At 44.6% G+C, this 24,019-nt stretch overlaps 3 protein-coding genes across 3 annotated transcripts in view; 1 reads left to right on the forward strand and 2 right to left on the reverse strand.

Annotated features, from left to right (window-relative positions):
- Positions 1 to 12,005, forward strand: part of lef1 (lymphoid enhancer-binding factor 1) — a 40,941-nt gene extending 28,936 nt beyond the window's left edge. The window contains exons 7-11 of the mRNA XM_061092415.1: positions 406 to 568; positions 1,380 to 1,487; positions 3,163 to 3,211; positions 3,805 to 3,846; positions 11,917 to 12,005. Coding sequence (XP_060948398.1) covers positions 406 to 568; positions 1,380 to 1,487; positions 3,163 to 3,211; positions 3,805 to 3,839 — 355 coding nt within the window. The 3' untranslated portion in view covers positions 3,840 to 3,846; positions 11,917 to 12,005. The remainder of the gene's footprint in view (positions 1 to 405; positions 569 to 1,379; positions 1,488 to 3,162; positions 3,212 to 3,804; positions 3,847 to 11,916) is intronic.
- Positions 12,006 to 14,106: 2,101 nt separating this feature from the next.
- hadh (hydroxyacyl-CoA dehydrogenase) lies at positions 14,107 to 17,922 on the reverse strand. Its single transcript, XM_061087819.1, has 8 exons — positions 17,751 to 17,922; positions 16,389 to 16,517; positions 16,132 to 16,289; positions 15,754 to 15,880; positions 15,418 to 15,507; positions 15,254 to 15,326; positions 15,035 to 15,151; positions 14,107 to 14,427 (listed from the first exon to the last, which is right to left on the reverse strand). The coding sequence occupies exons 1-8, from the start codon at positions 17,865 to 17,867 to the stop codon at positions 14,309 to 14,311; spliced, it is 930 nt and encodes a 309-aa protein (XP_060943802.1). The 5' UTR covers positions 17,868 to 17,922; the 3' UTR covers positions 14,107 to 14,308.
- An 880-nt stretch (positions 17,923 to 18,802) lies between these two features.
- Positions 18,803 to 22,901, reverse strand: LOC133023983 (cytochrome P450 2U1). Its single transcript, XM_061090941.1, has 5 exons — positions 22,374 to 22,901; positions 20,865 to 21,515; positions 20,312 to 20,473; positions 20,050 to 20,217; positions 18,803 to 19,949 (listed from the first exon to the last, which is right to left on the reverse strand). Exons 1-5 carry the CDS (start codon positions 22,810 to 22,812, stop codon positions 19,768 to 19,770), a joined length of 1,602 nt encoding a protein of 533 aa, XP_060946924.1. The 5' UTR covers positions 22,813 to 22,901; the 3' UTR covers positions 18,803 to 19,767.
- Between the last annotated feature and the right edge of the window lie 1,118 nt (positions 22,902 to 24,019).

Below are 24,019 nucleotides of genomic sequence, written 5' to 3' on the forward strand. Positions count from 1 at the left end.
TCATGGCCATCCTCATACCAAAACTGTCGAATCAGAAAGGTTGTTAGAAAGTCAGGAGAGGGAGTGGACTCTTTCAGCTTGCGTGTTTGAGCATTTGGTTTTAAGTGATTAACAATGTGCTATAGACAAAAAGGGTTTGGTTGCCATTACTGGTGAAGTAATCTCTCTGCATGACGGCCTGCAACTGCACAACTGCACATGATTAAAGAGGCAGGGGCCCATCGCGTGGCAACCCCTCGCACGCTGCCTCACCATTGGCTGAGAGCAACCAGACGGTGGCTGTTTTCGGTGACATTGCGGCACCACGATTTTCTTCTTTTATGTCTCTCAACTTCTAGCTTTTCTGTCTCTACCTGTTTTCTTTAACTCCATCTGTGGTGTTATTGTTTTGTCCTTTAATTGCAGGAAGCCCCAGCATGAGCAGAGAAAGGAGCAGGAGCCCAAAAGACCGCACATCAAGAAGCCACTAAACGCCTTCATGCTCTACATGAAAGAGATGCGTGCGAATGTGGTCGCCGAGTGCACGCTGAAGGAGAGCGCCGCCATCAACCAGATCCTGGGACGAAGGGTAAGTCACATGGTTGCTGTACTTGGTCTCATTCTCCCTTTTGCTCTAATTTATGTTTGTTGATTGGGTGAAATCACAGAGAGATGGCCTCTTAAGGGCCACGGCCCTTAAGAGGCGGTACGGGCCCGACTTTCCAGGCCCAATTAGTTCAAAAGGCACAAAGGTTCCTCTCTCTATTAACATCCAGTCTTTTATGAACCAGTCATGATTATTGTCATAATGATTGCCCCGGCCAATTATTTCCCTCTCAGCAGCACAGATACAAGCTGCCTATCTAACTGACATTTAATCAAATTGGCTTTAATAAAATATGCCTGGATAATGGCACGGTTGGAAATGACAAAATTTGTTCCTTTTGAGGATTGGGAAAAGAGTGGAACCACAGAGCCATGTTAAAAGCCTTAACGAATAGGCCCAGCGGTTGAGGCAGCCAGCCACAGCAAAGCCTAGTTTGTGGCCTGCATAGGGTAATTGCTCGCTGACATAGTTTGAATAAAAAGCGCTGCTAAATTGGAACCAGTGTTTTGATATGAAATCAAAGTTTTTTCCCCCCCTTCTCTTCTCTTCTCTCCCACTCCGACTCTTTTGCATGGTAATCTCTTCATCATGTTCCCCCTTCTTCTTCGTCTCTCTTTTATCCCCCGTTTTTCTTTTTTTTCTTACAACAAACGTTTGGAAGTTGAACCAGCTTTTTTTTTTTCTTAAGCAAAACACCAGCACACTTCTCTATGCAGGGAAACATGCGAGTGAGTGCATGCCAGTAATTGACTGTATGCTATTTTTTCCCCTAATCTCCTTTGTACTGAAACAGTGGCATGCTTTAACTCGGGAAGAGCAAGCTAAGTATTATGAGCTAGCCCGCAAGGAACGGCAGCTCCACATGCAGCTCTACCCAGGCTGGTCCGCTCGAGACAATTATGTAAGTATCAACAGAACAGATTTGCAAAGGTGCGAGTGCGTGTGTGTGTGTGTGTTGTTTCTCTGGTTGTTTGTTTGTGTCCGTGTCGCATGACGTGTTCTTTAGATGTCACACAAACACGCTAATTCACACTAGTCGGCTCCATGCTAATAGGGTCCATTTGTGGACCTTTGTCTCAGCCTGATTTGTAATTCATAACACTGTGACTCACTGCTACATAACCATCCACTTCTCCTTAAATGGATTGTAGCATCACGGACATTATTATTGCCACAGCGAGGGAAAATTGCCTGGTAATGGTTATGCTATCCTTTGATGTTCTATATCAGTGTGGATGTGAAAGGCAACTGTTAGCCTGGGTTGCGGAGGCTGGATGGTGCATACATCATTCAGCAGCAGCAACCTTTGCTCCTCTAGCTGCCTGTTTTGTTTGTGAATGTGGGAGGTTCAGCTGGATTTAGGATGCAGTCTGTTTTTGGTGTGTGTCTGTGTGTTTGTGTGCGTTTGTGCATGTGTTTGGAAGTTGTCGCAGTCTGTCCCTGTGTACATGTGGCGTGTATGACTGTGTGAGAGAGCACCAGCCTTTTTTAAAAGTGTGGCTCCGGCACTCACATTCACTCCACCACCAAAGTGCTTTGTGGTGTTTATCTGCCTCCCCTCGGACACCGACAGCATCCCTCCTCTTTCTGCCTCCACTGCTCCGCGGCAAAAATGCCTCGCTGAGCCGGGGGAGCGTCTCCACAGCTCCGCCACCCGACATCAGCCAGTGACAGCTAGTGCAACGTATATTTTGTGTAAGGGGACTAAAGTAGAGGGATGACTTTCCTTTAACTGTACAAGTAAAAGCAAATGATTTTAACTCAAAAGATTTGCATCCCTGTGAGCGCTTATGTGTGACCACTCCCACAAATCAAATCCTCAGGCAGCACATCATGCCTTGAAACACCAAAAATAGGTAAGGCCTAGGCATTGAGAGCATGTAGCATTCATAGTCTTTTTTTTCCCAGTGTACCCCCTCTCTCATCCTTTCTCTCACCCACTCTCACTTAGTCGCTCCTCTCCCCTGTCTGCCGCAGCAGTCGAAGGCAGATTAGCTCATGAATAAGTGGATTAGCAGACTTTGCAGCAGGAAACCAAAGTGCTGCTCATATTTGACTAGAACGACTCGACGCTGCTATCTATACCTATAGTCTCCCCCCTGGGGATTTAGCATAAGCTATAAATCTCCACACACTCCCACCACCTCGCTGGGAAAAGAGTGGCACTCCTCAGTCATTGAGCTCGACGAGCCTAATTATGGCGAGCGCTTTTAATTGCACTTGAAAAAGGGGGTGGTGGAAATGTGACACAGGCTGGTCACAACAGCAGAGCAAGGTGTCGCTCTGTGATTAGGATGGTACTCAAATAAAGGCCCTAAAATAGTACATAGGAAGTCCCTTATTTAAAAAAAATTAGTCAAGAGCAGGTGGAGAACACTTACTTTGAATCAGACCCCGGGTTGGTTCCGTCCCTCTCAGCGGGGCAGTTTTGCGGCGGAGTCCGGAGTCCGAGGGATGCTGGTTGGATGCCCAGCAGGGGATGAGTGAACATGGCAGTCAGCAGCAGGATATCAGAGTGGTCTAGTGAGCGTGAGTGCTGGAGCCACACTTTATGTGTTCCTCTGTATATTTTTTAGGGAAAGAAGAAGAAGCGGAAGAGGGAGAAGATGCAGGAAACGACCCCAGGTAAGCAACAGTCCCTCCAGTGCCTTCTTTTTCTTCTTCTTGATTCTTTTGTCTGTGTTGCATCTTGAGGTCGTGAGTTTCACCATCTTCCCATAGAACACATGTCATCATGATGTAAAAAGGATAAAACGAATCTCTCAATAGACCTAGAGATTTACACTAACCACACTTACGTCACCTGCTGTCCTTATCCTGGCTTCAGCTTCAGATTCTGTGCAGGCAGTTTACTCACTCATTCACTTGTTTGTGGACATCCCTCCATCCGTCTGTCCCTTGCCTCTCTCTCTCATCCCCATCTTAACACATGACACCTGCTTTGGGATTAGTCTGTCCATTCTATACGACGACTTACCAACTCTGGGCTTTGCATTCCTTGTTTGCTTGCTACACTACAGTCTGTCTTTCTGCTGACCTTGTTGAGCTGCTCTCCTGAGCTTCCTCTCAGCACTGCCAGTTTAATCCACTGAGAATTACGTCTTAAGTAAAATGTCAATTTTCCTTTTGTTATTCTGGTCTGTAATGGATGGTAAAGATCAATGCCGTCCAGAAAATCCCCAAAAAAAACTTTTTAAAAAAGATGCAATTTTCTGCAGGTACAGGCCAGAGAATGAAAACGGCGTACATCTGAGAAAATGGTAAGACACCCCCCTACTTCCCCTTCCTGTCTGCTCCAGTTTTATGTCGAGTCCTTTTTTAAACTGCCAAACACTGATTTGAGAGTATGTAATCACAGACTAATCCTAAAAAGGTCCACCCTAACCTCGCCATAGTCATTGTGTCAGTGGTGTTCAGGCCTGAAGAGGGATTGTTTGCACAAAGGCCTCAGCACAATAAGCACTGGATTGTCTGCCCGTGTGTGTATGTCAACGTGCATGTGTGTATGTTAAACTGGTCAATTCAAAGTATTTTGTGTTCAGTGCCGGTTGGAAGAAGGTCAAGGACGTCGTGTCAGCGGTTTGTGGCTTATTCTTTCTTCCATCGTGTGTCAGAAAAACAAATAAAAAAATGTGGGTTTTTGAAAAATGTTGCTTTAAATATCAGCTCATCCACTCTTGTGTTTTCTGAATAATACATCTGAAAACACTTTTGCGAGCCCAGAACGTTTTTTTCTTTTTTTTTTAAACTGCTGGTGAAGGCTCAGACGTCAGCTCGGCTCCATATGGACTACATGTGTTGTCTCTCTCTGCATCTTTGTTGAGCGGAGCAGGACTCAGCAGCTCATTTGGCAGGAACTTAATGAGATGCTATACCTTAACAAGATTTCACGCTATCTGGGGTCTCAGCGTGTCAGTAATGCTTCCATAACAAAGGCACTCCTGTAGCGGTTTTTTTAAACATGTGAAAGATATGTTGAGATGTATTGATTCATGTGACATGTCAACCCGTCTCCAAACTGTCACCTGTCCCTCTTTTGTTGAAAGGATTAAGTTTTTCCCGATGTGTGGGGAAGGCAAGTCTCTTCTCCCTCTTTCAATCTTCCCCTCTCTCTCTCTCTCTCTCTCTCTATGGATCAGTTTGCCTTCCATCTATCTCCTTCCCTCTCCCCCTCCCAGTGAGGCGGGCAGCATCCTGTTATTCCGCTCCCTTTCGGCAGCAGGAGAAGCCAGGCAGATGTGACAAATCTGGTCTTAAGTCGAAATCACCCCAACCAGACAAAGGTTTTCCACTTGATCGATTCCTGACCCAGTGGCTCTCTCTGAACTCAAAATTGGTCGGGCAGCTTTTCTTTTCTCCGTTTTCTTTTTCTTTTTTTTCCACCAATGCCGCTTTTCAAAGCGCAGAAGCGGAGGCAGCGAATGCAAGCGCTAAAAAGCACTTTATCTCTGATCCAATAATTAGCAGCGCCTAGCCGCAGCGGGATGGACACCCTTGCTGATTCTCAGTGACAGCCTTAAACTAATATGCATAATACCAAGGATACTGCCACAACTCCCCAAGCCCTCAATTTATGCAGATCCCAAAGAGCTGGATTGAGGTTAGCTCGGTGTAGACGCCAAAAAACATCTTTAAATGAACTCGTTTGTCTATTTCTTTTCATCTGCCCCAGCCTCTACCCCATCTGTCTCTGCCCTTGTATGACAAATCTGGACGGACATTTGTTCGTGACTTAATTCTTCAGACACATTCTCGACACGTTTTGCCCCATTAGATTTTATTTTTAGCATCTCCACCATCGTAATGAAGAACGTCCGGCATTACAATTGCTCCATTCTTGGTCGATTTTATGAAAGGGAAAAAATTGACTTGAAACGTTTTTATATTAACACACTTTATGGCCCTTGCTGAGTTTTTCTGCCTGTGAGGCAAACTGGGAGTTGAGTCGTCGGGCTGTGTTTTATGGTCTGACATTGCTTCTCTTTGTTATCTTTAGCATGTCAGACCCTGGGCCCGCCACACAGCTGGCTCTCACCACAGTGGAAGAGAGCACTCTGAGAAGTCATTACTCTGACATTGTGAAATTAGGATTTCCGTCTCTTAGCCTCTGCCCCCTGTTTTGACTTCACACCGACTTAAAGAGCGCACTGAAACTCCTCCTCTCCCTCACTTTTTTCTTTATTTTGTTTCTCCCCTGTCTTGCTTCCTCTCGCCCTGTCAGCCTTTTGTCTGACTCAGCCGCTCTGATTCACAGCCCTAAAGATGGTTATCTGGACCAGATACATACGTGCCCTCCGGGCTTTTTCTTCTGTCTCGGCTGCTGCACATTTTTTTCACAGGGGGGAGACACTCCTAACAAAGGTGGCCTTTTTGATTTGGCTGGTGGGAACGGTGGAGTTGCACACACTTGCAAAATGCCATAAAACTGCATGAGTCATCTCGCTGCGGCTCTTATGAAGGTGCTCCTTTGTCCGGATGCAAAGCGAACGTCTTTACTTGTCAATTATTCTTTGTCGGTGCATCAAGGCCCGTTTTCTAGCCACATGGTCCTGGTGCAGAAACATGAAAAGAAAAAGTATAGCAGGAGCTTTGGTGGCAACTCTCTCTTCCTCCTCCGCCTCCTCCTCCTCCTCCTCTTCTGTCGTGGCCCGGCTCTGCTCCCTCTGATGTGTGCAGCCAGAAGTCAGCTGTCAAAAGACTTTTGATGAGCAAAGAGGAAGGAGAGAAGAGAGGAGAGGAGAGAGGAGGGAGTGAGTGAGTGTGTTAGGGGAAAGGGAGAGCGAGAAATACGGGCCAGAAGAAAATCCCTCATTCTGGAGAGTTCTGTCCTGTGAGTTTGCCCAATCTCACTCAACTGCCACTCATTCTTCAGTCTCCATCACTTATTTATTTCCCGCTTCTCTATATTTGTTGCCTCTCCTCGTCTCCCTCTCTCTCTCTATCTCTGTGTGTGTCTCTCCACCAGACCCTCATCACTCTCTGCACATTTCACACACACACCCGAGCAGCCACACACACACACTCCAGCCGCAATTAGGCAAGATCCAGTGTCCGCCTCTATTTCCCGAGTCGTTTCAATTTGGCACTGAGCCTCTAGGCTGCGGCGGCACAGACCAGTGGCTCCGCACCCTCCCTTATTAGTGACCTGGGATAATTGAGGAAGGAATCCAGATCGCAAAAAAAAAAGACGGACTCTGGGTCTGGAGTTGTTTTTAAAATTGTACTTCTTCGCAGAAAAAAAGTAGTAGTGGGAAGCGGAGCGAGAAGAGAGATATTTGGGCTTAAATCAGAGCAACGCCCTGGCTAATGTTGCTGTGGGCAGGATATAGAATTGGAAAAAGTTCACCCCCGCCGTCCCCTCCCTCTCTCCCCCCCTGACCTCCACAAAGCAGACTCTGTGGAGACGAATAACCCCTCAGCACTCGCTACACGGACTTCCAGAGGGTGGCACTGTGTCAAGCGAGTGTGGTTTTAGCTCAGAAGTACAAATCTTGGACTCCGACAAGGTTGTCTCATCCCGGCCTGGCAGCCCACTCCAGAGAGGGAGAGAGAAAAACCATTAAGATGAGGATATATAACCCTCTTAGAGTTCGGTGTTTACACGCAGCTAAAGTGCTGCCATTGTTTAGACTGGGGCTGGAGATGTGTTTTCATTGAGTCACGGGCCCATTGTGCTGTGGTTTGGTCAGCTGCAGGAACAGTATGAGGGTCCAGTCTCTCCGCTTTTGTTTTTGTTTTTGTTTTTTTGTGTAATGTCTTCTTCACTTCCTCCCTTTCTCTCTCTCTGCGTCTACCCCCCTATTTTTTTTCGTCTTGTTTTGGGAAGAGGCGGAGCTATGTGGCCTTGTAAGAAACCACTGGTGAGATGCTTATCGGTGAAGGAAAGGCCCCCAGGTAACGCCGGGGCACAGGCAGGAAGGGAACAGCCAGGTCTGAGGGAAGCGGTGGTTATTTTTATTTTCACTCCACTCGGTCGGGTAATTGTCAAAGGATGCAAAAAAAACCTCGGCCCCTTCTCATTTTCATCCCTCACTCATTTTCTGCCTCTTTACTCCTCTCCGTCCACCGCTCCTCCTCTTCCTCTGCTCCTCCTCTTCCTCTTCTCCTCTTCTCCTCTGTCCTGGTGGTGAATGCGAGCGGCGGTGGCGGCCCCTTTGAAGCCAGACCACAGCAGAGGGAGCCGTCATTGTGTGTAGGCCCTTTGAATGTGCTCTAACCCCCCCACCCACCCCCCCTCCTCCTCAGCCTGCAGCGGCTCAGACTGAGCGGTGCGGGGGGGCACGCGGCCAGACTTCAGCTGCCCGGGCCCCCCAGCGATGCCGCCTCAGATGTGGGCAATGCCTCCCACCATCTCCACCCTCCTGTGCCCCCCCCCCCCCTCGTCTCATCCACACATGCCTGAGGTTTGGGGTTTTTGGTGTCCCCCCTCCTCCCTTCCCCCCCCCCCCTTTGACCACAGCCAGTCCCCACCCTTAGTTCCTTACGCTCAAGTCTTTTCCTCCTCTTTTCTTTCTCTTCCCCCCTGTTTAAGCCCCTCCTGACTGACTTGTTAGTCAGCCCCCCCCAAGCCTGACTTTAGATTGGAGGTTAAAAAATACTTGCTTTTTTTTTTTTTTTAAGCGGCGATTTCTTTTTAAGTTGAATGTCTAGGAAAGTGCTGACAGGGCAGGGAATTCAGTTTAAGACGTCGCCTTCTCTTCCAGGTGCTTTTATTTTATTACCCTGCCTCTTAATTTATTTTCCCCTGGTGGGTTTAAGAGAAGCTCTGCCACAACTTCATAGAGGAGGCTGCTTGGAGAAGGAGTCACTGAACAGTGCAGTCCAGGCCGAGGTCAACGCCAAGACTTGTCACCACGGCAGAGTCTGAGGCACCGGTGTTTCCTTTGCTGGAGCTCATCATCTGTTGGCTGTGACCTCAGAGGACGATGTAACCGAGAGAATGAATTGAATGATTTCAACGATTGGTCCCGATTAGATTTAGTTGATTTAGTTACCTCAGCCAGGAAGGTCATGTTTTCACCTCTGTCCATTTTTTGTTTGTGACCAAAATTACCCATTTCCATGAAAGGATGTGGTGTCGGTCAGAGAAGAAGCCATAAAAGTCTCTAGACATTTTCAACAATTTCCCTACAGAACAATTCATTGATCTTGATGAAAAATCAGGCATATTTATGGGACTGATATCTGAATGTGTGCAGCTTGATTACATGTATGTAAGGAGACTATTGGGCCTTGGAGCTAGCGCTTTACTGAGAGCCATTATAGTTGTACAAGCTAAAACCTCAAACATTCACTGGTTTCAGCCCCATTTGGTTTTAAACATGTTTTCAGATGTTGGTCAGATAAGCAAAGCTCTTTTGACTCTTTTTTTGTCATTCGGCGTTTGACATTTTTATTGACAATCTTCGGACAAAACGTTTGAACAGTTAACAGTGATTGACCGTTCAATCCAACCACCTGCCAAATGTATTTTGAAAGCAAACGCTGATTCCAATCTGAAATGTTCTGACGTAACAAACCATCTCCCACATGAAAATAAGAAATGACAAATCCTCCTTCACTTGGCCTCCTCTCCATCTCCCCTCAGTGGTTCCCTCTCTCCTCTGCCATGGTAAAGTCTGCTCCTCAGCCCGCGTTGGAGACACCGCTCTCCACTTGGCTTATTTTTAGAGTAATTTGTCAGCAGTGTTTTCCCTTTTAATGGCACAGAAAGAAACCCCAGAGCTGTGTGTGTAGGGAGCGAGGGAAGGAGCAGCGGAGGTGGGTGGGTCGCTGGGTTTGGAGGTGAAGGGGCTAGGAGGCAGGCGGGCCCCAGCTGCGGGCTCTTTGATTCGGCCGGGGAGGTGAAAGCGGCGATTGAGACGCGAGGCTGTGCCAGTTATCTTAACCTCCCACACTTCAAAAGCCGGGCGAGAGCTTGTCCGACTGCTTCCCCTTCCCCCCCCCCCTCCCTCTCTCCGTCCGTCCCGTAGAGGGAAAGGAATTGGGGGGAGAGAGAGACGGGGGGAGACTAAACCTTTGCTAGCTGTCTGAACAGAGGAGCGTTTCATTTCCTGCAACAAAAAAAAAACTACAAAAATCCAGCCGGCATTCCTGAGCACTAATGTAGAGAGAGGAGGAGGAGATGGAGGGAGAGAGGGAGGTGAAGTTAGGGGAGAGGAGAGGAGAGGAGAGGAGAGGAGAGGAGAAGAGAGGAGAGGAGAGGAGAGGAGAGGAGAGGAGAGGAGAGGAGGGGTCAAGTTGCTCCTGAATCCCAGTGTTTGTGTCGACTGGACCTTGTGAAGCGTTGGCCTGCTGCCCCCCCCACAACCAACCACCACGCATGCACACATCCCTGCTGTTACCACTAAACCTTTTTTTAAAAAGACACACACACACACACACACAGACACACACACGCACACACACACTTCTCGCCCGCAGCCCTTCAGGCCTCTTCCCCGGGCAGGAAGGCCGGTGCTTTTCATGTCTGTGGTAGGGGGGGGGAGGAAAAATGCTCCCCAGGAAACAGGGTGCAGCACCGGGCGTGCGGGCCGGCTTTGAGATCCTGGGATGAAAAGAGGGAGGGCGGCGGCGGAGGTAAATAAAAGCGACAGGGGCTCTCTCTCTCTCTCTCTTTCTCTCGGAGCAGTGTGTTCCTTTCAGTTTCGGCTCTGTGCCGCTCGGGGTCAGCTCTCCTTGGGAAAGGTGGCCTCTGTCTGTTCCCTTTTATCCACATGTGGTAAAGCAGTCTGCAGGATGGTGTGTGTGCGTGTGTGTGTGCGTGTGTGTGTGTGTGTGTGTGTGTGAGCTAAGAATCTGGAGTGTTAAGATGCAGCGAGCGGCAGAGCTCAGCTGACTTCTCTCCTACAACAACACACTCTTGGCTTTGCCACAAGGGAGAGGCAAACTAATACCGTTTTTTTTTTTGTCCTCGTCTTCACAAAACATCCATCTTTTTAGTCGCGAGAGGCAGCCGTCCACCTCTGTCTCTGCCTCTCCACTTTGATCACAGATTCTATTTGATGCCGCTCCGGTCTAAAATATCTCTCCCTGGCTTGTCAATAACTGAAGCTGACTGTGTTTGGTGAGCTGGAGCCCAGATCACGAGACAGAAGTGAACACTTTCCTCAGCTTGACAAACAATTTCCCCGTCAGGGAAAGGCGCCAAATTTCCTTCAGTCCCCTGTAGGGTTGCAAAGGGGCGGAAAGTTTCCTGTAAATTTCCGGAAACTTTCCACGGGAAGTTAAGCTCGGGACTTTTTGGGAATTTTGGAAAAAAAAAAAAAATACGCAAATTTAACGTTGAGCAATAAAAACATCATTCAAAACTCTATTTAAAGATGTATGGAATGCAGCACACACTGCACGTTGAGTTTCAACCCTCCACTGTGCGTTCTTCCATCACATGCACAGATAATTCCCAGCATCCTTCACACTACAGCACTATTGAGGCCTGCTGTAGTGTGCAGGACTAGTCAAGACTAGTTATATTTATGTCTGTAAATGACAAGGTAAATACAGTTAGTATAAATTACCCACAACATTTCCTGTTAATTCCCGTATATTCCCGTTAATTCCCGTATATTCCCATGGAAAGTTTCCAACTTTGAATATTCCCAGAATTTTGCAACCCTAGTCCCCTGTGATGTGGATTGAGCAGTCAGGTGACATTTCCCTTTACGCCACAGCGTCGACCTGCACCTGAACTGTGTTGGTTCACATAATGACCGACAACAATTCCATGAACTCTCGCTTGTTTTAACCAGCTGGGTCACTGCGATGATCCTCCTGCGCAGAGAGCCTTTCTTCATCTTGTTTTTCCCATCGCCCACCTGCAGCGGCGGCCTAAATGTCAAACCAGAAGCTGCACAATCGTGGCGCTGGCCTTCAGAGCCTCGGAGGAGGAGTGTGTGAGTCAGGGGGAGGGCACAGACGAGCTCGGCCGCTGCCAGCTGGGTCACGGCAACCCCCGTGTCGGACTAGATGAAAGCCAGACCAGCCCACATCCTGTCGCTGACCTCTAACCCCTCTGTAGTTCAGCGCCGGGCCCGACACTGCGGCTTTCATTCAATCAGCTGTAACGCTAAGAACATAACACTCTGGTGATTGATCTTGTTGATTGTAATTTGCCCCTCCCTGGCTTTGGTGGGGGGGGGGGGTGGGGGGGGGTGACACGCTTCTGAGTCACTGTGATTCATCTTGATGTGTCTGGTTCTGGTTAATGTGACGTGGACGGGACCTGTGTTTTTCCTCTTTTTTTCTTTTTCAGCAGATTCTCTTCTGTACAGAGATGCAGCGGCTCCACAGTCTGAGCGGCTCATTAATCCCACTTTTGTTTTCTTCTTCAGGAGGAAAACGGAACAATTTCTCCACATGCAAAGCGAAGGCAGCAGCTACGGGCCCTCTTCTAGAGATGGAGGCCTGTTAGATTTCATGAAGACCCTTAAATCTCCAAACTGAAGCCTCCACTTCTCAGAGGATCCCCCCTCCCCTCCCCCTGTCCCACCCCAACTACCCCTACTCCCTTCAACACAGTCACATGCCGCCACCACCACCACCACCACCACCACCTCCACCGTTCACCAAAAAAAACACTTCACTGTTTGACGACACTTCCTTCCTGAAGGCGCCTGCTGTAGAGACACTGAACTGAACAAGACAATCATGATTAGTAGGAGCACCCTCACGAAAAACCACACTCTCGCACCGGGAAATGAAACCCAGAATCGACGTCTGTGTTTTGTCAGGTTCCTGCAACGACTCGAGCTTCACCACGATCCAAGGCACTGCACTGAAAAACACAAAACCCGAAAACAGCAGCAATTTGTTGATGTGCACACAAACTCCTCCCCCCTGCACTGCCCAAACTCTCCAGACACCCGTCCCTAAGTTATTGTAACTTATTTGTCACCTCTGTTCATTTGTATAGTTTTATTAGGCCGACCTTCACGCTCCCTCACCCCCACCTTCCCCTCGTCTCTTTCTCTCACTGGATTTTTGGAGACCCTTTGAGGTTTCACTCGACTGACCAAACACCTCTTTTTAGACTGCACTAAGGAAGATGGAGGGATCTCATCTCGTCTAAAGAAACGTCTTCAAGACGCCATTTTAGTTTGTCGCTGACCAGTTGGTGCAAAAAAGGATCAACGATTTGATTTGCTTTTTCATTTTTAGACTGAATTTTATTTTGAATGCTTTTTTTGTATCTTGAACCCTCGTTTCAATTTCTCGGTGTATATTTTAGTGATTTTCTTTTTTTTAATATTGTTTTTTTTATATAGTGGTATATATGAAAATAAGCTTTGGACACAGGAAAGCCATTTTTCTTGTTGAAGCGTCTTGCAGAAAATTGAAACTTAAGGCTTCTTTTGATAACTATTTGTAACAAATAGTGACCTCGAGTCTTGCTCAGATGTAAAATAATGCTCAGTATGTGTACTTTTTAAAAACTGTCAGGATATGTCAATTTTCTTGGTATTTTTGCAGGCAACATGAGGACAAAGGCAAGAGTGATAGCTCAGAGGCCTATATTTTATTGTTCTGAAACATGACAAATGAAGCAGATATATATATTTACCCCAGCACTTGGCAGTCTTTCTTTTATTGCAATGGACCTTTGTCTTTTCTCTCTGGTAGCTAATAGTGTGTCTTTAGCCATGTTGTTTATTCCATGCAAGCATCTCTGTAACATTTTTGATTTCAATGCTCTATTTTAGTATTACTTGATGAATTCCTTTTTTAATTATCATATTCTGGGTCACTGTCATCTTGGTTTAGCATTTTGCTTACCAAGTGGTCATATTTGAACTGTTTCAACATGTTTTTTTTGTTTTGTTTTTATTTTGTTTTTGTTTTTTGTAAAGAAAAATAAAAAGGCACCATTGGCTCATGTGATCACTTGTGTGTTGTAAAGACCGGAGCTGGAAGGACCAGATGTAAATGTGTGATTCGCCCTTAGAGATTATAAGTCAAACACAATCAGTTCAACACCATTTAAACGAGAAACACACAGATACGGTATTATTGCAATGATAATGAAAAGCCCATCATCCAAGTATACAACTCTTACATCAGGGTAACAAGGTGATTTTCTCCTGAACTGTCAAATTGTAAAAATCCCAAGGTAACAATTCTATGACGTAAACATTGGATCAAAGAGCAAAGATCAAAGAATACGACTTCAAATCTGAATTGTGCCTAGTATCTTTCCATTTCAAATGAAACAGCACCACCTTGTGTTCATGGTCTGAGATGTTTTGTAAAGCATCTGATAAAGGGCTCATACACGCCCCCTTCAACACTGACTGAGGATGCTATAGTGGAATAATATAAAGTACATTAAGTAGATTATATATGTGATGTTTTGTTTCTTCATGTTGTGTTGTGCAGAATGACATGTGAGCAGACTCTGACCCCAAAGCTGTTTTCATATCCATCTACCTTGGAGGGATAATAGATATGAGGCCTCACATTAGATGTTGAGCATGAATGTCACTGATGTTCACGTGTATCTGTAAAACAGTCAAACGCCAAAAAAGTACTTTAAAAATCTATTTTATTTAATTACACTGAATCTCTTCAAAGATATTCAAGGGACGACGTGCATAAGAAAAAATGGACAGACAAGTTGACCTTTAACATAGAAGGCACATTTTCTATTTCTGTTCCTTATTAGTCCTTTGTTAGCTTATTATCTGAAGTCCGGACTCGTCCCTCCACACGAAACACAGTGACACGTATCTATTTGTATTTGTAGAATCCTTCTCCGTTCTTTCTGCCGTATTTTCCCTCTGCGACCAACTTGTTCAGCAGCTCACTCTGGCCAAACAGGGGGTTGTCGGGATCCTTTTCAGTCCAACCTACAAAAAAGGGCAATAGTAGATGCTGTTATTAAAATTTCTTTCTTGCAGTAGTTTCTCCAGACTGACACAGCCGTGCCACTATTAGATTTCCACTCTTCTTTAATGTCATGTAACTTATTATGTGTGTGTAAATGATCTCTTTAGTTACAAAGGCCAAAGTACACAGCCAAGGGAGTCCATCTCTCCTACATTCCTCTTTTAACCTCAAACCAGGTAACATGTCTCCACCTACTGGCTAGTTTGGCTCATACAGGTAAAGCAGAACCGACGCCACTGTTATCGTAGCGACGGCAGTGCTAACAGCTGATCAGGGCGTCTCTGGGGCGTAACATTTCCGACACGCGCTATAAGCGAATGACCAATCACAAAAGAGTGGATCAGCTGACCAATCAGAGCAAACTGGGCTATTTGGGAGTTGAACCAAGAGTGTTTCAGACTGAAGGTGGAAGGAGGCGCTGCAGCTGTGTACCACATGAGACAGAAAACGAGACCTATTCTAGTAAACACCTAGATTAAAATAATGAACCTGCAAAAGGCCAAAAAATTGTGAATGTTAAATAAAAAGTCATACACAAACTCAATATTTACCACACAGTTCACTCACCATCCATAATAAATTTCATAGTGTCCAATCCTACGTAATCCGAGAGCTCGAAGGGTCCCATGGGATAACCAGCACCGAGTTTCATGGCAATATCAATGTCCTCTTTGGATCCGTGACCTGAGGAAGAAAAGGGACAACACAGAAAAACATTTACTCAAGCAAATAATAACAAATAAACGAGAGCTCAGATTCTTTTACAGTGTTTCCAGGTATACAAACCTCTCTCATGCAACCGGATGGCCTCCATTATGTAAGGAACCAGCAGGCGGTTCACAATGAACCCTGGTGTATCCTGGGTAAAGAGAGGTCAGTTACTGCTGAGTGGACAGACATATTCTGTAAGACACGACGGACACGTTCCGACCTCAGTCATCAGATCTCACCTTGCAGGACACTGGAGTTTTACCGAGCATTTTGCTGAAGTTAAGGAGGGAATCAAACGTCTCTTGGCTTGTTGCCGAAGTTCCAATGACCTGGAGAAGAAGAGACAAATATTAATACCCCAGTATAAACTTATTGTATACAGCCTATGGATATGAATGATAGGAACAGGGTTTCTTTCATATGAACTTGTTTTAACCTGAATTCAAAGGTCTAAATATGGAACATATACACACACATCACATCTATTGTATTCTGTCTTGTGCAACTCTGTGTCTCTGTTAAATACACAAACACATTAATAAAAATAAAACACAGATTGTATTCTGGGGCCTCACCTCCACAAGCTTCATCATGGGGACTGGGTTGAAGAAGTGAAGGCCGCCGAATCTGTCGAGTCGGCTGGTAGAGCTGGCGATGTCGGAGATGGGCAGCGAGGACGTGTTGCTGGCAAAGATGGTGTGTCTAAAAAAAGTTACAGAAACAAAGTGAGTGAGGAACATGTGAGACAAACACGTCCAAATACAACATGTGTCCTCTTAACTCTCATATTAGGAAATTAATATCATTCAGTGTTTTTAAAAAACTGATTACTGAAGTAAGTTGTAAAACCCAGAAAATAGAGTTCCATCACTCCACTTCTCCATTTTGCTGCACTTGCTTCTAATGGAACACTTGTAGCTTATCAATCAAATCAGAAAGGGGACAGTGCTTACTCCGGTGCCAGCTTGTCAAGCCGACCGAACAGATCCTGCTTGACCTTCAGATTCTCCACTATGGCCTCCAACACAAGATCTGTGCTCTGAGCGGCAGATCCAGCATCTGTGGATGTTGCCACATTCTGCAGGACTTTCTGCACGAACTCCTCACCCGCCTGAAAACACACAAAATACAATCCTCATCCATTAATACCACACGTTTCACTCTGTTCCTGACCTGGTTGTATTCTGTGTGTTGATCTGCTGCTTCTCACCTCCGGCTTGTCGGCAAACTTCTTCTTCACCACTCTTTTAAGGCTCCCTTCAATTCCCTTGACGGCCTTCTTCAGGATGTCTTCATTTGTGTCCACCAGCGTCACCGAGTGGCCAGTCGTTGCAGCAACCTTCAGGGAGGAGATTCAAACTTGTCAGTGAGGATAAAAACATGGTTTAAATGACCTCGTTTCGAGTAGAATATTGTTGGGATTTCAAACTTTTAACTACAGGTTGTGTCTGACAGAATTCCAACCAAATAAAGCTAGAGGTAGTTTTGGCTAGATATTATGCCTTCATACAAATGATTTTAATAACTGTTGCTGCTTAGTGTTAATAATGAATCTTTCACTTGTTCTCATTTCTAACATCTGATATTAAAGGCTTATTCCCTTGGATTCATTCAACATCATATAGAGTTCCAGGAGCTGTCTGATAAAGTCCTGGAGGTCAGACAGAGTGACGTTGTTGACTTAATGTTGTACGTTGCTTTGGTTGCAAGGATCCAAATGTTTACAGTCAGGATTGTTTTGCTATAGCAGAAAACATAATAATCTTTTCTCCAATTGATAATATTCTTTTGCCCGTCATGGCATCTGCTGAGTGAAGGCCTTTTATGAAGTAAACAGGTTGCCGAGCAACTATAGCGTCATTGGTAGTGTCTTCCTGTTCACTTCCGTATTCCAAAAGCCAGGAGGATGGATTACGCCTGCGCACTTCCGAGGAGGAGGAACGAAGATCTACTGCTATAAAATAGACAGGCGATAATGAGTGAATTCTCATTTTAGGGGGAACTGTCACTTTAAAGCCTTCCCTGAGCTGATTCGTTATTTCTGCATAAGAACTCTGTGCAGGTACTTTATGGGTTTACAGTCACAAAATTAATGAATGATGATCCAAAGTGTGTTTTTGCTGCTGATGATGCACAGAGCAGTGCATGCAGGGAAATGGAGGAGAAGCATATTATAAGTGACGGTGAGGCAGCTGGGTGGGTTTGTGTTAAAAAAGTGAAAAGTCATAATGCAGAACTTCATACAAGGACCATGTTGCACAATGAGCATTTTTATAAAACCAGTCCAGTCACATGACACCACAAGGAAACAGGCTCACCTGCTCGCTGGTTGATCTGCAGATACCAGCCTATGAAAACTTTCTATTTTGGGAACTGTGCCATTAAATCATTGATCAATAGTCTCTTTGTCATGAGGGTTTGATAACAGCATAAAGATCTGTTCGCAGCAGTGGGTGAAACTTTCAGCTCTGTCCCCTCATGTCCTCCAGCAGCTGATCTCAGGTTACTCTTTCTGAAGCTAGCTGTTAGCTCCGAGGCTAAACCCAACTCCGGAAGACCTGTGTCCGCTCACCTGTGCGATCCCGGCTCCCATCTGTCCCCCTCCGATGATGGTCACATGTTTGATGGCCACGTTTCTGACCGCGGAGGTGGACAGAGCTCTGCGGAGGTGCGGGGTGAAGAACGCCATGATGAGAGAGGAGCTGCGAGCCGGTGTGGTGGCGAATCCTGTTTCCCCCGGTAGAGTGGTGTCTCCCCCGCTGCGCCCCCTGTCGGTGGCGAGCGTTGGGATCGTGTGTTTGCTGCAGGCGGAAGTGAAGGAGGACACGTTTTCTCGGGGACACAGATTTCAACACAACACCGGAGGGGAACGAAGGTCGTCGGACACGTGATCACACGCACGCTGCCGTGACCTTTTACCCACATATAGTTACATATCATGATAATAAACACACAAGTGAGATTAGGTAAAGAGCTGTAGGTTTAAAACATTTTAACAGTGTCTCTAAAAGGCAATATGGGAATTGGCAAAGTATAAAGCCACAGGTTAGGAATATGATATCTATAAAAAATATTTTTTTGATTGAATCAAGGCACTTCAAATAGACTATATAATGTTTATCATCATCCTCATCTTTTTGGTCTTAAAATATATTTTAATAAAAATGTGTTCTGAATGTTTAATCACCAACAGTTATTTTCATAAAATGGTTTTCTTGCAACCTCTACTATATCTGATATAAATAATAATTATTTATTTATTTCCTTGTCTTTCTCTTTTTCTGTTTTTGCTTTAATTACGTACTGATTGCTTGACATAACAAATATTTAATTGCAATTACTATGTTGTCTTGTAAAACACTTTTGTTTAGAAAAGTGCGTAATAAAGTATATTATAATTTTAATACCATTTCATTTGCAACAATCAATCCTATTTTATAAGTCGTTACTTGAAGTCTGTTTCAAATCCTAACATTTAACAATTACTCTTTGAAGGAATTCATATCATTTTGAGTGGACCAGTGATACCAGTAGTTTATCCTCTACCTATCAAATCAGTGTAGTGAAGTAAAAAGTTTAAGTGGAGGATGTTAACAAGTGTAAATAAAAACATTGACACGATGGTTGAAAATCAGCAAACGCATTTTTAATGCCCTTTAAACACATCATAAGCTTCAAACGTGATTGTCCAGAAGTCGCAGCTTCGTCTCTTTTCCAGCTCTGAGATGATTTTGTTTATGAAGTTATATATTATTGTTAGAATTCACTTTCTTTGACCTAAATATATCTTTAAGGTACACAGTTCATGTGTCTTCACCAGACCTTATTGCATATTCACACCTTATAAAAAGTCCTAGAATGACCCCTGCTGGTGGACTGTTATAACAATATAACAGTATATGTATATGACAATATATATTTCATTGATTTGTTTTCAATATGAAAATTTGGAATCACTTCATTCTTTCAGAATTAAAAACATGACTTAAATGATGATATTTACATATATCAGTGGTTCCCGGGCACTGGTTCAATTTCATATAATCTTTGTATATTACTGTCATTCTGAACCACTGACATAAACATTTCATTGCACATTGCGTCCGTGAAAGTTTTTAACACTGAGCTAACAACACTTCCTGAAAAAACTCAGGGCCACAACAATCCCATTCTAATAATAATAATTTAAAAAAAAACTTTGAAAACAATGAGAAAAGGAAATATATTAATGACCGAAGATAAATTAATGTAATAATTAAAATAATCTCTCTTTATCAAGAGGTTGTGATTAATCCATAGATCAAGTCAGTGAGGAAATATATTAACAAATTAAAATCATCCTTTTTCTCGTGCCCCAATAAAGGACATGAGCATGTATGTGTGGTTATTCATATAATCTTTTAAAATAATAAAGTGAAAGAATCATTCCATTGTTAAAATCATATTTGAAATATTATTGATAAACCAAATGTATTCAATGGTCTCTCCAGGAGACCTTTGTTTTATCCACGTTTTCCTCTCTCCCTTATTTAAAAGGTCATGAGCATCAGGAAACCCTGTTTACTAAAAATCTGTTCAAACCAGGTGTCTCAGCTCCGAGGGCTCACACACACAGTGAAGGGGCAGGGGGCCAGCGTCAGGCCGAAGCGCCCGTGCAGAGGAGGAGGAGCTTTCCCCTCTGGGAGTCGGAATCTGAAGGCCTGGAGTAAACAGGTCACCATCAGGAACAGCTCCATCTTCGCCAGCTGCTCGCCCATGCACACCCTACGACCTGAGGGCCACACGGGAGAACTCATTAGTTCCTGGCACAAGCAGAGTTACAATTCATTTATAAATAATTAATTATTAAATATGAGTTATGAAAGGCATACCAATCCCAAATGGCATAAAGCAATCTTTCCTAAGCAACGTTCCATCATCACTCAAGAAACGTGCCGGGTTGAAAGTGTCTGGCTCGTCCCACACACTGGGATCTCGATGGACAGACCACAGATTGGGCAGAATAACTGTTCCTTTGGGAATAGTGTAGCCTCTGAACTCTACAAGAGAAAGAACCATCACATCAGTGAATCATTGAGCACCAACTGAGTATTTTCCAGAAAACGAGGGGTCATACGGGTTGTTTTAGTTCACCTGTTGTCTTGGAGGCCATGTGCGGGATACCCAGAGGAACCACTACAATTAACCTCTGCACCTCCATGATGGTGGCTTCGGTAAAGGGCAAACTTCCTTTATCAGTCAGAGACGGGACCCGATGTTTCCCCACCACGTCATCAATCTCCGCCTGAACCTTTTCTACAATCAAAAGAAGAGAAGCAACAGGACAACATGGCATCAGTCCTGCACAACAAAGTGGGAATTCAGTACTTCAGCTGTTTCCAATTCCCTTTTTACAAATAAGTGCTTCCTCATAATGTAGAAAACAGGATATGTGGTTCATAGGAGCTTAAAAGTTGTTCACTCAAGTCTACAACATGCATTTCACCCAGCACTATATGAAGTGTAAATCTTAATCGTATAAAGTATTTATAGATTGAAATCATAAACGTTTTGCATCATCAATCATGATGACTGTGACTGTGTGTTCATCTTTAGTTGTTTTACACTGTTTATCAACAGTCCCATGGAATGTTTATGATGAAATCGGACAGAATCTGACTGGAGATATAACATGTGCTGTGTTTACGTTGGATATCAGGATATAAAACCATGTAGAGCAGAATCCACAGAACTGAATTGGTGGTGGTGTCTGTGCCTGCGATGAAGAGATCTCCCACGATATAAAAGAGATAATCCTCTGTGAAGCTGCTGTCCTCCTGTCCTGCAGCCTGCTGGGCCAGCATCTCCTTCAGGTACATGTCTACAAGATCCCTCGGGTTCTCAGGATCTAATGTTTCCCTGTGATTGGCAATGATGCTCTTCAGAAACACGGTGATGTCTCGTTCCACCTGCCTCAGCTCCTTGAAGACACCAAAGGGCAAATAGTAGAGAAACGGAAAGATGTTGATGAGGACCGCGGGGCTGTTGACGCAGATCTCCAGCCCGCGCTCCATCAGGCTCAGCAACTTGCGGAACTCGACGTCTTCATGGTGGAAGCGTTGGCCCAGGGTCATCGAGCAGATGACGTTGGACACGGCGTTGCTGACGAGCGGAGCCATGTCCACACCGGCGCCCCCGGACTCTGCGTTCAGTCGAAGCAGCTCCGTGTTGATGGTAGCCACACCTTGAACGATGCTGGGCTCAAAGCTCAACTTCCCAAAGCCAAACGTCCGGAGCATGGTGTGGCAGAACCGGCGTTGCTTTTTCCAAATCGGACCGTAAGGTGCAAAGACGATTCCTAAAGTTGAATTAAATCAATAAACAGAAGGAGCATTGAGGAATTTAAGTGTCAATTCATCCCTTTTCAAACTTACCGTTATGGATCTCATATATTTTTACCTAAACAGTGGGAAAAATACTAATTTTCTACTTTTAAACCTTTCTATATTAGTTTTGCAAGATGAGAGACACATTTCTTTTTGATATTGCTAAACCTGTTAAAAATTTAGTCTCTCTATAACTTAAAGTGAGGCGGGGTAATATGGCCAAAATCCTATCAACATAACAAATGTTTACATCAGTCGATATCCATAATGGTCATGATATGTTATGATTAATTTAAAGACTATAAAGAGTTTTTTATCACACTCTCTTTTACCATTCTAACTATTTTAATATATTCATTGATTAATCTATTAATTTAGTTATTCTCGATCTCCATTGTACTTTTTATTCCATTTTATTACGGCACGAGCACTGACAGACAGTGAGGCCCTATTGAAATTGTAAGGATTATTATTATTATTATTCAGGCAAATGAATTGGCTTTTTGAGGGCTTTAACATGCTCAAATTCGCAACTCCTGCGCAGAAGTGGACCGCTCAGGATCATATGATATAACGATACAGTTTAAAGATGTCTGTAAACATGTAGGAGTAAATGGATTTGTATTTATATAAATCCAGAAGAAGAACAAAAGGAAACATGGGAGCAGTGAGATGAAATAATTAACTTGTTCTTATACAATCTAACAGCTAATTTTATTTGCCTCTGATCATGTTGTGTCTTTCCTTCCACTTTGACACTAGCCTGCATGAAAGCTGCATTATAAATACATATATATAAAACCTATGAGTGGCCCCAGTGTCCTCGTCACCTTTCCGTTTGGTCATGATGGAGACGCTGGGGATGTCCGGCCGGTCGGAGAACTCCTCCGGGTGCTTCAGCAGCGCCTCCCTCACCGCCTCGTACCCGGTCAGCACCACGATCAGCTGCTTCCCTGCGAACAGGCTGAACACGGGACCGTACACGTCCGCCTGCTCCGTGAGAAGCACCGCGGCGTTCCTCACCGGTTCCCCCGGTTCCCCGGAGCCGGAGCGGGCCCACTTCCTCCGGAGGAACGAGGGCACCAGGAAGCCGCCGAAGTTCCCGACCACCGGCCACGGTGTGGGACCCGGGGGGATGTTGGCGAACTCCCGTCGGTTGCGATACAAGTGAAGTAAACAAAGCCCCAGGAGGAGAAGCGCCACCGCTCCGGTGTTCACATGAGACAGTGAAGAAGAGCTGAAGAGCTCCAGACAAGACGGAGGCAACATGGCGCCCACAGTTAGAACCGAGCCGCAGATAAACACGGTCCAGTCTTCTTCTTCTTCTTCTTCTTCACAGCGACATCACACCGGGCTGTTTGTTTACTTCTCCATCGATCTCTTCCTGTGTTGTCAACGTGCTGCCGTTACTGGATTCCCATTGGTTGGCGGAGCTGCTCCCTTGCTATGATTGGTTGTTGGCGAGAAGTTTTTTAGCCCTTCACTTTGTCTCACAGGGTCACCTACCGTTACAATCCAGCTTCCTTGGTGTTTTTTGAAAGACGATATAGAAAATTCGTAATAGACGATAAAAAGTATCTCCCTTTTCTTCTTCTTCCTAATATTAGCTTCGAGGGACTGAAGGGAAAATCAATAAATCCATCCAATGTAAATGTTGGAATAAAGAAATATATCTTATTTTTTTCTGTATTGAAAATTTGAATTTATTCTTAATTTTAGTAGGTTTTTAATTTTCAAAAATGGCAATCTTGAGTACTCTTCTCTCATTTTTTTAGGGAAGGTGCAATATTTAATTCACTATTTTCTGCCTTACTATTCTGGGTCTTACATTTAAAGACATTGTGTCCATTTTTTTATTCTTTGTTGCACAATGTACTGTTCTGCAGTGGCTGTAGCACTTTGACATTAAAGTATATTTGACTTGATTTAAACTTCTTGTTCGTTTTGTGTGTGTGCTGGTGGAATGGACCAATAAAGGGATGGATCAAAGTCACAGCTCTGCTCATGTACAGTGGACAGGTTGGCCTTGTGTGATTATGATGTGTGCCTGGTCTTCTGTTGAGGGAGCTGATGAGACTGAGGACAGGTCAGCATTCTTCTCCTTTTCAGACACAATCTGCAAACTTGAATGACTGAGCCAAAACCCAGTGAGCGCATCTGTGTGTGAATGTCACTGTTGCTCTGTATCACACAGTTGATACAAGAATGTAAATTTTGTTAACATAATCCAAATGTAGCTGTTCATTTTATGCTTAATTTAATAGTTTGTAACGTATATGATAAAAACAATGGGACCTAAAGCCTACTGTCTGAATGCAGAGCTATAATCTTTTACTTTCCTTAATGTGGACAATGTCATTTTAATACAGAGGCATGTGACTCAGACTTTATTTTTATGTAGGCTATCATTGGAACTACTTTTAGAAAAAGATTTATTTCTTGTAACTTGTGTGAGGAACAAAAGGTTGAAGAGATG

Source organism: Limanda limanda, chromosome 2 (assembly GCF_963576545.1).
Source record: "Limanda limanda chromosome 2, fLimLim1.1, whole genome shotgun sequence".
Classification (NCBI taxonomy): Eukaryota; Metazoa; Chordata; class Actinopteri; order Pleuronectiformes; family Pleuronectidae; genus Limanda; species Limanda limanda.

Excerpts from the sequence above, each read along its gene's own strand:
- hadh (XM_061087819.1), bottom strand. The coding sequence starts at position 17,867 with ATGGCGTTCTTCACCCCGCACCTCCGCAGAGCTCTGTCCACCTCCGCG. Across the intron at positions 15,508-15,753 it reads CCATGATGAAGCTTGTGGAG|GTCATTGGAACTTCGGCAAC; the intron begins GTGAGGCCCCAG and ends CTTCTTCTCCAG. Across the intron at positions 15,152-15,253 it reads CATCCGGTTGCATGAGAGAG|GTCACGGATCCAAAGAGGAC; the intron begins GTTTGTATACCT and ends TTTCTTCCTCAG.
- LOC133023983 (XM_061090941.1), bottom strand. The coding sequence starts at position 22,812 with ATGTTGCCTCCGTCTTGTCTGGAGCTCTTCAGCTCTTCTTCACTGTCT. Across the intron at positions 20,474-20,864 it reads TTTATATCCTGATATCCAAC|AAAAGGTTCAGGCGGAGATT; the intron begins GTAAACACAGCA and ends TTTTGATTGTAG. Across the intron at positions 20,218-20,311 it reads CATGGCCTCCAAGACAACAG|AGTTCAGAGGCTACACTATT; the intron begins GTGAACTAAAAC and ends TTTCTCTTGTAG.